Consider the following 18,424-nt stretch of genomic DNA (forward strand, 5'->3'; position numbering starts at 1 on the left):
TGAGTACTGTGTGTCTTTATATCTGATTTTGTTAGTGTCACAGACTGTTTGATTGTGTGGATTACGGAGAGAGCTATAGTTGTCCCATGTCTGTTAACTACCAAGACATGAAACTGTTGATGCCACGAACAGGTGCTCCTTTCACCCAATCATTTTTTTGTCTGCATAGGGTGGTTTCCTATCATTGTTTATTGCCTAAATCAAAAGATTATTACTCCTGGAGTGTATATTTCATGCTTTTAGATTTTTAAATGATGATATCTGTTTTTGCGATTAAATGAAAAGTGAAAATTTTCAAGCATACGAAAACGCGACGCCTAAGTATGAATGCTGCAAAAAGCCCGTGTTACCTCTGGCTGCTAGCTGCCGAGCATGGCGGTAGTGTAGAGCTCCCTTCTAGCAGGTAGTGCTTGGTTTAAATAAGGATTATTAATACCCTATCAAACAAAGGAAACTCTCTGACCAAAGACAATTTTAATAGGTGATTGTTAAGTGATGTTTCCTGCAGCTCTGTGCCTCATGTATACATTGATAATATCAGATGATATAAAACTCCTACATACTCGTATAGCATATTGGTTCCTGTGACGTCACGTGGAGTGGCATCGCATCGCCGCCAATCTGGCCTTTTTCATATGAGGTTAAAATTGACCATTGTCATTCGTGTAAACAGGGATTTCTAAAAATCAAATAAATTGTAAACATATTATGAATGCACTGAAGGTGGGTAACGAATCGCAATCAATGCCTTTCGTTTTCTTTGATGCAGGAAATTACCCTATTAGGCTAGTTTAATATGTGTTAAATGCGAAAGTTTTATATTAGGCAAGGAAATACATGTTCTACAAAGGACTTTTTTGAATTTACTTGCCACAATTGAAATATCTCATTCAATTCTCTCTAATTCAATTTGTGCTCAGAAATATTGCATTTGGTGTCATTGTTTTTTTCTGAAGATTATATGTAATCAAGTAATTTAAGATATTCGTTTCCGATCATATCAAGTGTGTCATATGTGTGCCAAATCACAGAACCAAAATTGCCTGAGAACAAAATTCACTATTCCTATTGGTAGTGAGGACTTCTATGAAGGATGTATAAAGGCCAATATCACTTCTCAAAGGGCCCCCTAGTGCAGCAATCTATTGTTTTTTGTAAGAGTAAAGAATTTTGCTTTATTGGGACTTACAGAGTGCAATTCTTTTTTACCTAGGAATTTCTCCGAATGAGACACCTTAAGGATACCATTTATGCCAAGTACTTGCAATTTATGACTTAAAAAACTAAAATTATGAGAGAATGACACTTTGATACCTCTAGTGCACAAACGCTCAACATCACCCACTGAATCAAATCCGCTCTTCTGGTAGAACTAGCCGAGCGGATTTCATTCGGTGGGCGTTTGTGCAGGGGAGGTATCGGCTTGTAAGATCACATCATTAGTTTATTTAATTGTGTAGTATCCTGAATGAGCAAGGATTATATGGAATGATAGCATAATATTTCACTTTAACACTTTTATTAAACTTGAGCATAAATGCGTACAAACATATGGTAAAAATAAATGTTCCCATGTAGCTCGAGATACATATAATAAAACACTTTAACTGTAAATCACATATAATCATGCACTTCATCAGTTGGAAAACTTTGTAATAAAAGTGAAACCATGTGTTTTACATCATGAAGAGTTCTGTAATAAAATACAAAAAATCTTAATCTTTTATTAGTTTTTTTTCTTCACATCTGTAACAATGTTCTCATCACAGCCACATTCAAATATGATCCAAAATCTGGCTGGAAGGTATATTAGCAAGGACATCAAAATTCTCAAACCCTTTATATTGGACACTCATCATAATCTCACTGAGCCTCTGAAAACCGCACCTAACAATAACTTCATTCAATGTGAATTACGTCAATTAATAGTACCAAATTTGACATAAAAGCCGCAGTAGCTAAAAAGGATATGGCGTTGGTTGATTGTTGAATTCTTGCGACGAACAAATAATTTGAAACTAATGAACATTCATGGTGAAAGGACAATCATTGCATTTTCCATAGAAATTCATTTGGATCACCTATCGCAGCACTGCCCTAGTATCTAGAGGAGAATATATATTGTGCTGCAGTGTGGTGAATTGCATTGCACAATCAAAATACATTACTTAGGAAAAGACAAAGTTTTGTCCTTCCATAATGGATGTTAAAAATCATTTTTATAAACAATTAGATTTTATGAGAAAATATTCTATACTGAAGCAATTTTCAAGCAAGTACATACATATTATGAACTCCTGCTACACATCTTCTCTTAAGAGCTGAACAGTTTCACATTTCTCCATCATGTGATCCTCAAATCAAGTTTTGAGAAAAAGGCAAGCACTGTTATTGGTCATCCCATCTACAGAATTCCAGCATAAAATTCAACAATCCATGGGGTCTCAGTGGTCAGACAATCTATTTCCCCATTCCATTAATGGGATACATCAATAAGTGGTTCATTTAGATGCCATAGCATTTCCACCTCTCCATCAAACTCGATCCATTTATACTAACACATGTAACTCATCCATTGATGGATGAAATAGATATAAATAGGCGTACTTTCCTTTGGTCCCAACACCTTTTTACAATATAGCCAAAAATAGAAAGTGATAAAAACTATCTGAAAATAGGCAATCAGTAGTTGGGTATCTATCTTTACTCAATAAGAGAGAACAAGTTATGCAGTATTGATAGCAATGTTCATCACCTTTGCCACATCAATAGTGCAGCTCTCTCAAATATAAGGCACTTTTGCTCCATAATTTAATAGTTACTAAAGATCATTACGTCATGATGAATCACTAATCTATGACCTTTAGTCTTTACAACCATTTGTTTTTCCAAAAACTAATATGTATCCAGAATGTTGCTATTATATAGAGAACCCTTCCTCCACATAATTACCCACCTTATGGTGTGACATAAAAATGCAGATAGGCTAATTAATAAGCAGATGCAACAGAGTGTCTGGCACAGCCAAAATGTTAGAAATTACTTTCATTGGTACATTCCAGAATTGATATTTTTCTTTTCACAGAAACTAAACACTGGATTGTCAGTGATTGGATTGTATCTAGTCATTGTTGTTTAAGAGAAGGATGTATAAGAAGTTCAAATCTTTTGACATCATTAATTTTTCAAAGTCGCATTTAAATAGAATTTAGAAACTTAACAAACATTACACACCAACTCCTGGAAATCAAGATAAAAAAATGAAGCCCACCATTTCCAATTCTATTTTTGAGGAGCACACAACTGAAGGACACAAACAAGCACCCAACTTCCCACTTGGATTTGAAACAGATTCAGGAATAGCAATGGAAGCATGCACCTATTATTGGCAAGAAAAAGGCTGTGGGTGGACCTGAGTGGTATTGAAAATTCATCATCAAATGACGATAATATTTTAATCTTGATGATTGCCAATAATAATTACAAATATAAGCCAGATAAAAATATAGAGACTGATATAAAATTGGACCCGATTATATAAAATAAAAAATTGATTGGGTCTAATTTTTTATCAAGCCTGATTTTTTATGGGTCTCATTTTCGAAAGTAATATATACGTATTGGGTTCCCGATAAATTTATATACCATGATGTTTCACCATACACTGCCTATGGTTAGCTGTGGATAGCTTAAGATGCTAAAAGTAAGTGTCTCAAAAAGTGAATTTAAGCAAATAAAATGTGTTGAATTACAGAAAAGAAACATAAACAGATATAAAAATAAAACTTCACCATAATAAAACAAGAATACGTCACACGCAAACTTTCTTCCCAGAACTCACATTTGGTTGATCAGTAATCACAGCGAATAACCACACATCACCTCATGGGATGTGTGCTAATTCATTCACCAAGATAAAAGATGCAAAAAGGGATTCATCCTTTCTCTCAGAGGTCTTTCCCATTCCTCTCGAATCCTCTACTCTAAATATCACACTTATCCTTTGGATGGAATGCACACAGCAGAACGCCAATAGTACACATGTATGCACTGGTTCACACACTCAAGAGGTATTTTGCCAGTCCACGAAATTTTGCTTTGCAATGAGTTAGCGAGATAGAACAAACTCTCGAAGGGGCAGATCACCGTGTAGACATGAGTTTCCACCTCAGAAATACGTACGCTGCGCAACGCAGGACAAAGAATATCACCACAAGAGCAATAATGTCAATCATGAAGTCACCATTGGTCATGTCCAATTCCTCTAAGGTTGTCTCAGGAGACTTGAAATGACAATAGACCTGAAGAGAGAAAGAAGAAGATATAGCACAACTCATAGATTGTGGAGTACAGGCAAGGGGATAAAAGGACAATGGGATGGGGATGAAGGGGAGAGTGGCTCGGAGGTCTATGATGGAGCAAGATTTGTTGACAGAGCACAGTTCTGTGGGCCCATGTTAGCTGTTAAGCTGAATGATACAGGTACAGAGATGGAATTCTGTACACATTACCGACAACTGTCAGGGTCGGTAGTGGGTCCTACTGACAATTCTCGGTACGAGCGATTTCGGGGACATGCTCTACCAACGATTGTCGGTAATCCCACCTACAGTTGTGGGTAAACTCATCAGTAACTACTGACGATTTCCAAATGCACGGTAGGGCCTACCGACACTTTTTAACCAAGATTTTGAACTTTTGTTTGCACTTTTCAACCCAAGTTGATGATTTTATACCATAATCTCTGATGCTAGAGACTTGTAAGCGCTCTAATTGTATGTTCTTTGTAATATAAATGACCGAGTAAACACTTGAAACAAAATTTACATAGTGGGAGCAGTTATTAACGTTGCTAATATTACAAAATGCGTTCTGATAGTGTTAGTTATTGTACATTATCTGTATTCCGTAATTTTATGAATGTAATGTATTGCTTTGCTTTAAATTACCTATTACCACAAGTGATAGGTATCCATGATTGACTCATGAAGTTTGGTTCCAACATCATTTTATATTAAATGGAATTATATGTATTTTCAACTAAAGTGAATGGGCTGTTAAGTGGGATTGATGCACTGTTATTGAAATATTTCAATTGACATTTTGTTTACTTTCTCCTTAACTCCAACACCCTTGGTGAGCAGCTTTATTGGATTTCTAATGACACTAACTCTCCTACCATCATAAATACCCTTGAAAGCATTTGTTCAAGGGCACAAACAGCACTGCTGCAATTGAAAATGCATCTTAATTGCTACCATGTTTCAAAAGAATGCAAATGGCATCACAAAGATCCTCACAATCATTGACGCCGGTACTGGTGCTTATGAATTTCGTTTCAAGCAACGCTGAATTTACTTCATCATACTAACCAAACACCTTTAGGGACTTAAAAATAGATTTCTAAATCATAAGACCATTGAGTTGGAAGGACATTCCGTGTATTCCAAACAGAAGGAAGTGGCAAATAAACAGAATGATTGCTCGAAACAAGGAAAAATTTAATGAAGAGTTCCTCATAAAACTACATAAATATTAATTCTGCACGGCCAAAACTTCATACCTTCAGCAGTACATCACATAAATATGTACAGTGGCGCCGACTCCATGGGGCCTGAGGGGGCCCGAGCCCCCTCAAAGATTCGTTTGGGGGGGTGGAGCCCCCTCAATGTTTCAAGAAAATAATTAAATTATATTATGCTTTGTGAAATCACAAAAATATATTGGTAATTTTTATTTCCCATGTTTGACAATAGTTACCTTTTAAAATAAATTCAACAATGTGTTAAAACAAATAATTATAAGGTTAAGCAGGTTAACTGAATCAGGTGGTGTGAATCATGATAGTGTTTCGGTGCTGCGACACACTTTGATTTTAACCTCTTCCCGGGGCAAGACCTCGGATATGGGCCCCCCCAATATTTTTTATAAGTCGGCGCCCCTGAATATGTACACCCATGTCTTGTATAGCGCAAGGGATGCGTTCCTTGGGGTCTTTGCGCTATACGAATTTGCGTTATACGAGAGCGTTTTAACATTGGGAAGATAGGGATGCGTTCCTGGTAGCATAGGTCTTGGGTATTGAATTTCCTCTAAAACATCTATATTCCCATAAAAAGCCTTAGAAAACATTATTTATATAAATGTTTATAGTTTAAAACATCTTTAAAGATAGTATGCACGCATTCAAAGACTTTTATTCACGTTAAAAAAAAATTCTTACGTGCTTTTGAAATTCCCTCCTGTCGTGCGGGTAGGCTAACATCTGCTATCTCAGGGGATCGTAATGCGTTGCTGGCAGTTGAAGATTTTTCAAACTAGTCTAAAAACAACTATTATGTCACTCAGGCCCTTTTGTCGCTCATCGAAATGACAGGAAAATGCTACTTTGAATGCCATTTCATAGCTAGCGGAGTTTATGAATGATAAATCATTTTAATTTGAAGTCCTCCGAGTCATTAGCAGCTACGTGAAACAGCCTTTAAATGCCTTGAAACCTGACCCAGGTTTTCCTTCCCTGAAAATAAATGAACGAGATTGCATTCTTTTCCAAAACAATATCGTCTCGTCAACACTAAAAACTAGTTGAGGGGGAAAGGAGCCACTTTCAATCACAGCTTGGAGTTCATCAGAAAATGCTACGGTGACTGCGCTATCAACACTTGCAGATTCACCTGATATCGCCGCACTGAAAATACCTACTTGCCGTTTAAATTCTAGAACCAACCGGAGCTTTCACTAAATGTCTCGGAGCGATTACCACTCTCGTCTTTTTGTACTGATTTACTATGAACTTTCCGTATATGTAGACCGCTTGGTTGAAGTTGGTGCGGCTGAGGTCTTTGATGTTTTAACGTCGTCTTTAGTCAGAATAAGGCATCGTGCGTTTAAACTTCCGCGCAATATCGCTTTGACGTAATCCATTTTCAAAGCAATTGACCTCTTTCAATTCCTCTTCTAGGTTTATAGTTTTTCTTGATAAATTTGTGATTATTCTATACGCATTCCTATTTTTTGGCATATTCTCTTGGTTTTTACTCTGTATGGCTCGATCTAAATCACCTTCCACTGCTGAACTGTATTCCTGAGAAGCAGAAGGCCTACAGCTGCGGGGAGGGAACGAAGCCATTGTGTTTGAGACTTTATAGCGGACCCTTTTATGTGTTGATGCTATTCATGCGCAACTCGGCCACCGCTCCATTTCTCCCCCGTGAATACCGATGACCTTGAAGGCTTTAGCGTAGACCCTCTACCTGGAAGTCAATCGCCCGATAACCTATGACGGCACCGGTCCCACGCTTAATTAACGATCTAAATTATTTATTATCATTCTGTTAAGGAGACGAGATAAATTACTTCGGTAGGCCGGCTATCTGGACCCAATGACGAGTAATACTTTTGGCCATTGCATAGCAATGGATTTCGATTAATATATAAACAGAAAAGAAGATTTGAGGCAAGCAATAATATTAATATGCGTAAAATGATAGAAATTTCGTGTGTACTTAGCGCAAGTTCACGTTTTATCACGAGAGCGTTTAAGATTTTTGATTAGGCTACACTGCGTTGCAATGTTTCCCCGAGGAACGAATTTGCGCTATATCGAAATTGCGCTAATCGAAATTGCGCTATACGAGACATGGGTGTATACTGATCTAGTATTTTTAGTCCAAGACATATCAACGCAAGATTGTTTGAAATGACATGCAAATGGTATCAAAATACAAAAATGAACACTTTCATAGTCGTTACTCAAGAAATTGACATTAGAATGTGTAAAGTAAGTGACAAGTTCACAATCACAACACTCGCAATGATTCTTTCCATGACATCCACGTAATCTGTATTTTCCTCAACAAATATATTTTAAATGGCCCAAAATGTGATTTCTAGTGACAAAAAGGATTTAAAATTAAATAATTACTCTTATGGAAGTCGTGGACATATGGTGAACAATAAGGCAAACGATGTAAACAAGCCGTGGCTGAAGAAGCACTTTGAAACATACATTGTTCTCCCATTGACGACCTTTGAATCCTTGAATCCGATAGGAAAACAGCAAAATCTCCTAACAAAAGCCACATAGCACCAACAGGAGTAAGAAATTGAGTCTGCAGTGTAATTGGATATCATAAATATCTCACAAAACAGTAATCAACTCTTTTAAATTCTTCACAGGCTGCCGAGCCTGCCGAGTATTCTATGGCATTTTTGGAGTCTGATTTGTTTATTGCAAAGAAACGAGAAATATGATTGGTCGAGGTGCCTAACCTAACATGCGGGTGCCATTTTCCTACTGACAAAAGCATGACATCATGAGTTGTCGGTTGCACTAAAGATTGTCGTTAGAGGCGTTCCACTTACATTTCTGTCGGTGTAAGCATTGATCATCGGTAGCCGTGTACAGAATTCCACCCCAGGAAATCTAAGAGTCCATGCATAGTTAAAATTGGTGACACGAAGGAAAAGGTAGGAAGCTGACAAGATCAGAACCTACTACTCAACATATGGCTCGAGAGAGATATTGATGATGATCAATATACAGTGGAACTTGTTTAGTACGTTTCTGAAGGGACCACAAAAAATGAACGTACTAACCAGGAAAACGTGCTAACGAGGAAAGTAAAAAATAGCAGTCGGGGTAATAGCAATCTATGGAAAAGTCGTCATAATAACAATTACTATCGGTAGTTCTCGTAGGATCGCCTTCCTGAACTCTTTTCACCTTTAAAATAAAGAAAATGGGCGCTACATTGAAAAACAATACCATGTGAATAAAAAATCACAATGTTTCATAGATTTCCCGAAGACAATTACATGAAAACGGCGTCTTTCTCCCGTGATTTATCATATATGTATTTATAGAAAGAGGACAAGTAAAGCTAAGTCATTTATTTTTTGTCACAGCATACTCGGAGAATATAACAACAACCCTGAGTATGTCAACGGGTTGTTTTTAAACATCATAAAAATTGGACAAAATTATATTAAATTACAGCAACAGCCGTACACATTCGCTTCTGGAATAAAGCCATATCGATTGTTATAGCGATCGATATATCGAATAATAACACGCAAGATTATTAGATTACGACGTAATTACAAGAAGATTTTATATTATACAGTTGAAATTTACTTTTAAAATTTGTTTAATGTCGTCTGCTTTCGTGCTGAGATCAAGTATTTTTAAGCTAAACTTCGCGTGGAGATCCAGAGCATCATCTGCTCCCGCAGCAGTAGTCAAATACGCACGTACTCCGTAGCATTGACGTCGTGCAGTACTGCTTTAGATAAAGTGGGAATTGGATAAGACTCATTTCTTCATCATGATAACTCGTGCAATAGCAACAATTGCCCACTCGTGAAATTTGTGCGCAGTGGGCACTCCAGAGGCAACAGAAGGTGAGGAGCTCAGGGTGGGGAAAATTGGGGCTTCTCATTGGCTGCAGTTTTGCATAGTCGCACATTCCTGATAAATGGCCATATTTTATTATTCATCGCATCATAAGAAATGAGAAATGCATTTGGATAAATCACGGTCGAAGAAAGATATGTGGAATGAATGCAAGAATTTCAATGGCTAGTAATAATAAATTAAATCATGAATTCGGAGCTTTAAGACCCTTAAGAAGATACTGGAGAACGAATTGCGGGTTGCGTCACGGCTAGCAATTGAGCGTACTAACCAGGAAAGCGCAATTTTTTCAAACGTACTAACCAAATACTTTTGCCTGTATTTTGTTCCGATGGTACCGGGACCGAGAGAAATCGTCGTACTAAGGAGGAAAACGTACTAAGGAGGAACGTACTAACCAAGTTCCACTGTATATATAACGTAATCACCATTCAGGGATTGACAAAAAAGAATTATAATAATTTACCTGATGACATTTGAGTCTTTCTCGTCCATAGGCGTAAGTGGCCAAAGCTGTTCCCTCAAATCCGTAACGTATATAACTCAGATACGTGATCCACCTCAGGTAGATAGGGATGGCATCAAAACTCACAAAGAACCCAGAGAATAGAAGGAACGGAACAGACATCACTGGTGCCAGGAACACGCCATTCTGCAGAAAAATAGAGCAAAGGGCACATCAGAAATGGTAAACCACATTTAAACACATGACTGATCACAAGAACTGAAGTATTCCCAGGTAGCACACACCACGTTGGATGGTTGGACCCATTTGAGGTTAATAATATCCAATAGACACTAGATCCAACCGCAGACATTGCATGGACATTCTGTGTATTATATTTCAATTATTATCAATCCTTCTTAAATTATTTTCCCTTCCATTATATCCATACCATGATATCCATTATGAATCCAGAGAAAAGTTTACCCACATTATTTGCCGTGAAAGCATAAAATCATATTTCATATCCATTATGTATTCATATTATTTCCCTGAGTAGCCACAACTCATACAAGTTTTTGGTGAAGAGTAGCGTCATGAAAAATTGTTTCTGATTTTTGCATTTTTATTTAAATAGTGTTCTTGGGGACAAGAGTGAATGGGGACGGTCTTGGGATGAGTAGCAAATATGAGTGGAATCAATATTACGCTGCATATAACTTTCATGGAATAGGGACTTCCATAGAGATGCATGTAACTGCACATTAATGTTACATGAAGGTTAATTCAGGATATCCAATGAATTTCCACAAGAGGGAACTTTGGATAGCCACTGGATACCCAAGCAATTTCACTCAGATAGTCTGGATATTGTACCGATACGATGAAAGCAGTCGTGTAACTATGGGGGGGGGGGAGGAGAGAGTAGGGAGGAGAGAGTAGGGGATAGATCCCCCGACAAAGCCTCAGAGAAATAAAATAATTATTTGAAACAATTGCCTCGTTTCGACATATAGTAACTGAATCTGCTTAATGATAAATTTTAGGGACAAAATGATGTAAAATATATTTCTAGGCGTGTCATTTTTAAAAAATTTCCCGGTTGCCTGGGGGGAGTGGGTCACCACCCCAGGCCATCCCGTATCTCCCCCAAAGCATATTCCTAGTTACGCCACTGCATGAAAGTTATTTTCTATCATTATCTGGATGTTGTATGGATATCATCGGCTACCACAGTTATTGCTTGGTAATGACCTTTAAAACATACCTGGACATTCATTGCAGCTCCAACAACAAGACCAATACTCTGAGCAACGAACGATATCATTAGGCAAGCACTTAAAAACATTCCAAAACGGAATCCTTCTGCAGGCTGCGACGTCAAAAAGTAAACTATGGTCACATAGACGACACAGAACACCGCCTGAAAGAACAATCAGATCATATACTCTTCAAGTACATACTACTTTAAGGTTTTCATTTTTCAGTCATAATGTCAATTAATAACATCATTAACCCTTCCATGACTATGCGGAGTAACTCAGTTACCCCACATTATGTTAATGTTGCATAATTTTTTTATTTTGTAACTTTGATATATTTTGCATTTGAGCTCCACCACTTTGTCGTTATTTATGCAAGGAATGATTTTTTTAACATTTAAAATGTTTTTGAAAACTTCAATTTTTATTGTTGTGGTAACAGAGTTATCCTGCACAGCTGTTGACGGGAAGAGATAAAAAATTCTTTTTTATATGAGTGCAGGGATAAAGTTGAATGCAATACATTTTATTATATTATCACTTGAATAACCCCAATATTCTACATGATGGCACCTTTTGTACTTGTTTTTTCATAGCTTGTTAGTCAATGTACAATTACAATAACAAAATATGAAAGATTCCTGCCATTTCGCACAAAATCAATGTAAAAACCTAAATGTGGCTTACTACAAGGGTCAGCGCCATTCCAATGATGACTAAGTGAAAATGACCGTGAAGCAGTGGTAGTCTAATCAGACGGCAAGCTTCTTTGACGATGGCATACAAAAGCTGGTCCCAAGATACAATAAATGCCTCAATAGTAATGGGAATTATGTAGAAAGGTAGAGTAAAGCATGGCCTTTCAAGTGAATAAATTATTTTTGAAAAAAATTTACTTGTTTTTTTATGTCAAAACGGTACTTACTTTAAAAACATGCCTTGTATAAATGGGATAGGTACCTGAGGTACCCCACACAGTAGTTCGCGTAAGTTTTATTGGCACAGTCACGGAAGGATTAAGCTAAAGGTTAAATTTTACATGACCACTTAAAGATATCAAAAATTAACAGGGATAGATGAGATCAATTCTTTCATTTCCCATTCCAACTGGTCCTTGAACTTAGAATATGACCTTGATCCATTTCAAATCATCTTACTTTTCCCTGAATTCTCTAACCTGTATCGGCTCTGTTAACTTGCCCTCCCTTTTCAAACCCAACCATCCTACACAATCATGAGAAGGATCAAGTGTCAGCAGAGAATACTCTGTAATGAATAAAACACAAACTTTGTATTTTTAGGACATTATTTACTTGACCTTTACTAGTAGAAATGCATTTGCAACATTTTCAAGCAGTAAGGTATGAGCTAGCAATCTCAGTTTGAGTACATACGGTATGAGGAGCGTACACCCGAAGAAACCTGGTGTTTGACCCTTTGGTGGCCAAGCTTCTCATTTGCCACCCATTTGGCCCCAGGGGTGACCACTCGCGAGACCTTACAAGGGTCACCGTAGGAATTCAGCCAATAAAAGTAATTCCTTTGTTTTTCCCAAACCCATGAACCAAAGAAAACACATTTTCACCAAGAAAGTCACGCATTTTCTCTATTTTGAAATTATTAACATGGAAGGCAAAAAAAAATTGTGTTTGGACCCATGCCATTAGGTGAAAATTATAAAATATGGTTTATGCCAAACAAAAATTACAACTTTTTACGATGTATACACCAAATTACATCAAAATAACAAACATTTAAGTGCCTACAATTAGAGATCAATATTGACGCATGATACATGGAACAGACTGTACATAGGGTGGAGACAGACAAAAGGAGTCTACAAAAGTTGACTAGAAGTTAGCCTACTGCACTCTGAAACCACAAGTTGCTGGTTTGAGGCTCAACAAAGTAATTTTGCTTCCATCACTAATCATGAATACTTAAAAATATTTTTCAAAAATTATGTTTTGTTATGCATATTTCACTCATTTAAAATATTTTCCTTTTATATAACGGTGATCACCTAGCCATGCATGGGGCAATGACAATCAGTGGGCTGATTTTACGATTTTAAATTGCATATTGCAATGAAAATAGGCAAAGTTGGACCAAATAACTACTATATACATAACCATTTCTATTTGCCTTTTGCACCAAATAAAAAATAAAACATTCAAATCAAGGAGTAAACTTTCATTGCCTTCAGCAAAGGTGAAAATGTACATGACAACTGGAAATTAAAAAAAAAAACATTTAAAAATTAACAAGGACAGATGAGTGCAATTCTTTCATTTCCCATTCTACTGTAAGACGAGGATATTAGAAGTAGAATATGTATTGGAATGAGTGACTAGGCACTTGAGGATGAGAGAGCAATTATCAAGGAAGTAACAGCAGACCTGCCAGTGTACCATTAAGGAGAGTACAAAAACTCCACTAAGAAGAAGATGCCTAGGTAGTTCAAGTGGCACAAATTCAGAAGATCTGAGTATGAATCCTGGTCATGGCAAATGATTTTTTCACTGAGGAATTTTCCCACTCTAAATGAGGGACTAAGGTAACTATTTGAAGAAGGCAGTCGGGGAGGTTAAGGAACCGACACTGACTAAAGCGGAGAGTAATCGAAAGGAATTGCCTCAATCAAAGCATAATATCCATGTCATTAAAAAAAAGAGCACTTTGTGAATATTTTGCATCATCTCCCAAAGTCAAAATTTATCTATAAAAAATCATAACATTTGCAGAAAGATGGACTTAATAGAAAGTTTTAAAAGATGCAGACAGCATTATTACCTGAAATGGAAGGTCTGACAGAGTGATGGCTGCATAATATGACTTAAGGGAATACCAGCGGTTGAAGTTCTCTTTGACTAATACAGGCATCTCCAGAGGAACTGCAAGAGAAGAGTGACTTAGATTCATGTTTACCAACTTATCTGTAATTTGCTACAAAAAGCGCAGCAGCTAGGTGGAAGAAAACGCAATTTTTCATAATACCTTCCAGTTCCTTACTTTACATAAATTTATGTACCTATATCATTAGGATATTTATAACTAATAGGTGTCATTGTAGAAAGCATTGCCAGGAAAAGGATATATCCCTTAAAATATCTAATAAGATAATTCAGTCATACATGGAGTATTTGAATAACTTTTGTAAACAACGGCAAAAAAATATTTCAGGCATAAGAACTCCACATTATAATGTTTACCCCTATACATTTCATACTCAATTACTCAGTCAACAATTACAATCAAAATCGTAATTCAGACCTTGTACTGAAACAATCAGTCAACATCTTCCTCAATATATATATTTTTTTTTTTAATCACGAGATGTGGGTCATTGTAAATATTATTTAATTTTTTCCAAACTTTGCCAACGTTTCGGACATTTTATTTGTCCATCCTCAGGGCTATAAAAATGATAATTTATGATACAAAATTTGTTAAATACAGGCAATTTTACAGTTGTTATACATTAAAATACATGGAAATACATATTCAAAATTTACCTTTAAGTCTGATGTTGTTTTTATTTATTTACAATTTGGTTGCTTGGATTTCTTTCTTTGTTGGTTATGTCATTTATTAAATTATGATAAATTTTGCTAAGGTAAGTAATGTCTGTTCTTTTATTGCAGCTTTTTTTATTTCTGGATATGTGGTACATTTCTTTGAATAATCTTTTTGATAAAACTGGTTCTGTATCTAAAATTTTGGCCTCTTCGAATCGAAATGAGTGACTGTTTGTAATTGCATGATCTGCTAATGCACAAATTTGAATTTTGGTCTTAATTGATGTTTTATGTTGTGAGATCCTATTTTTTAAATATTGACATGTTTGGCCTATATAATTTTTATCACAGTCTTTACATGGAATTGAATAAATGATATTGCTTCTAAGCTGCATAGGGGTATTTGACTTAAGTTTAGAATATATGAGTTTATGTTGGGTTTTATAGTTTTTATGTGCTATTTTAAAATTTGTTTTTTTGAATACTTTGGTAATTTGTTCTGATAATCCATTTATATAAATCATTCCTCGATATTGGTCTGTATTTGTGTTTGATATATTTGTTGTAGTTATTGTATTGTGAGTCTGTGAAGATGATTTTTTATTTGAATACAGTATGTTATTGATTAATTTTTTTGGAAAGTGGTTTTTTTCTAAAATATTAAAAAAATTTGAAAATAATTTCCAAATTGTAAATAAATAAAAACAACATCAGACTTAAAGGTAAATTTTGAATATGTATTTCCATGTATTTTAATGTATAACAACTGTAAAATTGCCTGTATTTAACAAATTTTGTATCATAAATTATCATTTTTATAGCCCTGAGGATGGACAAATAAAATGTCCGAAACGTTGGCAAAGTTTGGAAAAAATTAAATAATATTTACAATGACCCACATCTCGTGATTTAAAAAAAAAATATATATATATATATAATAAGGGGTCGTGAAGCATATAGTTTGAATCTTCCTCAATTCAAGACCTTAGAAAACCTTATTAGTTATTGCCCCTCACATCTAGCTACTACAAGCTTTCATTAAATTGCCTTTTGAGTAAAAGTTACAACATTTAACACTTTAAGCATTAGACATAAAGTTTTGCAATCATGCTACATCAACATAATGGAAAGCTCAAAGAATTATTTACCGAACAGACTATTTCAGACTAAATTAGCAGAAACAAACTAAAAATTTCTGCTATCGCGCCATAGCAATTGTTGTTGTCCCCCTAATAACAAACACATATATGACCAATGCAAACAAGGTCTGAGATGTTGGGGGATATTTTCGCTCTTTCAATATCGATGTGAAACAATTGAAACTGAAATGGCTTGTATTATTTACCATATGAAACAAATAAATAATGCAGGGATTAGCTCTCATTAAGTATGAAGTTTTGCTGATGAATAACTATGACCCTTCCAAATACACTTATGCCAACCGACTGAAAACAAAAACATCAGCTACCACGCCTTTCAAGTCCCCTTCAGTTATTTCTTAAAACCTTGGTATATTTCTGATGACATAAAACTTTATAAGATATATCAATCAATGCAAAACATATAGACAATATTGGATAACATATGATTACGGGAATATTCAGAACCTTCCCAATCATGTTTCAAAGACCAATAATTACTGCGAGTTGGAGCAATAGCACAAATTATAAAAGACAAATAATTATAACAGAGCACATGTATAGTACAGTGTAGCATGAGTAGCAAATGAAGCAGATGATGACAAGACGTAAAGTAAGAAAATTTTCAATTAAAAAATGAATAAATTTGTATAATTTCTTCACTACTTAACATTCACAAGGGACAACGCATTTAAAATTTCTGTGAAAGCATTATAGAATTGCATGAAACCACGAGGTGCATGTTCAATATGAGTAAAAAATAACCCACAGCAAATTGAAAAAATGGTTTAGATTCATAGCTTTTTATCATGAGACATCATAAGGTTTTGAGGGAATGAGAGTTTACTATCGATTATTTAGAAGTAACAGATTTTCCTTGTTTGGAATCTTGGGTTATTAGGATAGAAGTATAATGTTTTGTACAAGACCGTAGAGATTTCCAATTCTACTTTTGTGACCCCTAGAGACCGCCATGGAAACCCAAAGTAAACATGCCTATGGAGAGATCTCTCTGAAAAATAAAAGAATTTGCACTCAATAAAAGTTGACTCACATGACAAAATAGTGATGGTCATGGAAGTGTACATGAGGAACAGCATGTTGAAGAACAGGAATCCAAGATTACTCAGGACTTTAGCGCCATCATTGCCAATGTCATAGTAGAGGGCGCCGATGAGGAATCCAACCAGAATGTGAGCAAACAACCGCAGGTACATGAGCGTCTGAAAGGGATAGAAAAAGAGGTCAGTCACATCAGCAGATCACGGCCTAGCTCACTAATTCTATTTTATTTTCAATTGTGAAAGAATTTGAAAGATAGCGTGACCCTTATTTTTTTCCATATTTCAATTCCTTGAGCCATATGACAAGAAAAATCCATTGCATTAAATTTTCCACAGATAAGTTGATGATGCCACAAACTCATTGCATGTCAGTTGCCGCTTCTATGCTACTCCCTGGCCTTGTTCATGGACCTTCAGTAATTAGTTATTGCGTACACTCTATGAACGATTCCTTCCCTCAGTGGAAAGTTCCCTCTCTCTGGAGAGAGGGAAAATAGAATTTGGAAAACTGGATGATACAAAGCCAAATGATCAAGAGTTTATTTCATAGACTTTCTTTCTGCAAAAGTGAAAGGATAAATTATTTTCCCAAATTTTCATACGAGAAATGATTCTCCCATTCACCCTCACAGCGGTACATAGTGAAAGGTCAGTTTAGGAGGGTCATCATTACCTAATCTCTGCAGATGAATAACAGGGCCCTAATGATGCCATCAACTAATGAGAAGTTGATGGCAACTTTAGCATTTTTTTCTATCTTTAAAAAACTTTTTGCTTCAATTTGATAAATGGCAAATGTTTTCCTGGCTCATCCTTAGATTGCAACAGGTCAGTTCAAGAAGGATGGAAGCATAATTACCCAATCCCTACGGCTGAACAGCAGTGTCCTCTTGAGAACAATCCAGAATTGAGTGAAGCCAGAAGTGGGGTATGCCTTTGAGCTGACGATTTCACTCGCATCGAGCAGCGTGTCCATTTCCTCTGGCTTGCCATCCACGTCCCCTGCCTGTCCTGCATCCACCCCCTTAGGCGATGGCTCAACAATCACTTCGAGAGAGCCCTCTGGCACAGCCACTGCAAATCAACATCCAGAGTTAATGACTTCATCAAGGGTGCCATGAGTACTATATATTCCAGCACAGTTGACAACTGGGTTTACAGGATGACTCCCAATTTTGCAACTTAAAATAAAGATTTTGGGTACACTCACTGAACAAGGCTATCCATCTTCCAAGGCACACAAACTTATGTCATAGAAAAATATAGCGATGCTATTACATCACTACTGCTTGAACAGTGCTGCCCTTACTGCTTTCATATTCTTGCTGCCGAGATATAGTTGCAGCCATTTTTGAGTTCCCCCACCCTATGTGAAAACCAGCACTCAAGATCAGACCCAGACAACTTCTGACTTTTGAGAAGATTTTCCCGGGTTAAAAAGTCATCTTGTATGCTTTAATGGGTATCCTGAATCATTGCTATGGGAAAAATTCCCCAGGACTGGGAATAGAATGGAATATGTAGTTCAATAGCTACCCATTGGCATGAGTGGATACGTGCGAACACAGGAAATCCAAATGT

General features: G+C 36.2%; 1 protein-coding gene across 3 annotated transcripts in view; it reads right to left on the reverse strand.

The window, feature by feature from the left end:
* Window positions 1-1,502: 1,502 nt before the first annotated feature.
* Window positions 1,503-18,424, reverse strand: part of LOC124157082 (ATP-binding cassette sub-family G member 1) — a 57,117-nt gene continuing 40,195 nt past the window's right edge. For all 3 annotated transcript variants that reach the window (XM_046531561.1, XM_046531562.1, XM_046531560.1), the window contains exons 8-13: window positions 17,703-17,917; window positions 16,834-17,002; window positions 13,916-14,016; window positions 11,128-11,283; window positions 9,882-10,067; window positions 1,503-4,301 (exon numbers count right to left, since the gene is read on the reverse strand). In XM_046531561.1, coding sequence (XP_046387517.1) covers window positions 4,143-4,301; window positions 9,882-10,067; window positions 11,128-11,283; window positions 13,916-14,016; window positions 16,834-17,002; window positions 17,703-17,917 — 986 coding nt within the window. In that variant the 3' untranslated portion in view covers window positions 1,503-4,142. The remainder of the gene's footprint in view (window positions 4,302-9,881; window positions 10,068-11,127; window positions 11,284-13,915; window positions 14,017-16,833; window positions 17,003-17,702; window positions 17,918-18,424) is intronic.

This window comes from Ischnura elegans, chromosome 4, assembly GCF_921293095.1.
Source record: "Ischnura elegans chromosome 4, ioIscEleg1.1, whole genome shotgun sequence".
Taxonomy (NCBI): domain Eukaryota; kingdom Metazoa; phylum Arthropoda; class Insecta; order Odonata; family Coenagrionidae; genus Ischnura; species Ischnura elegans.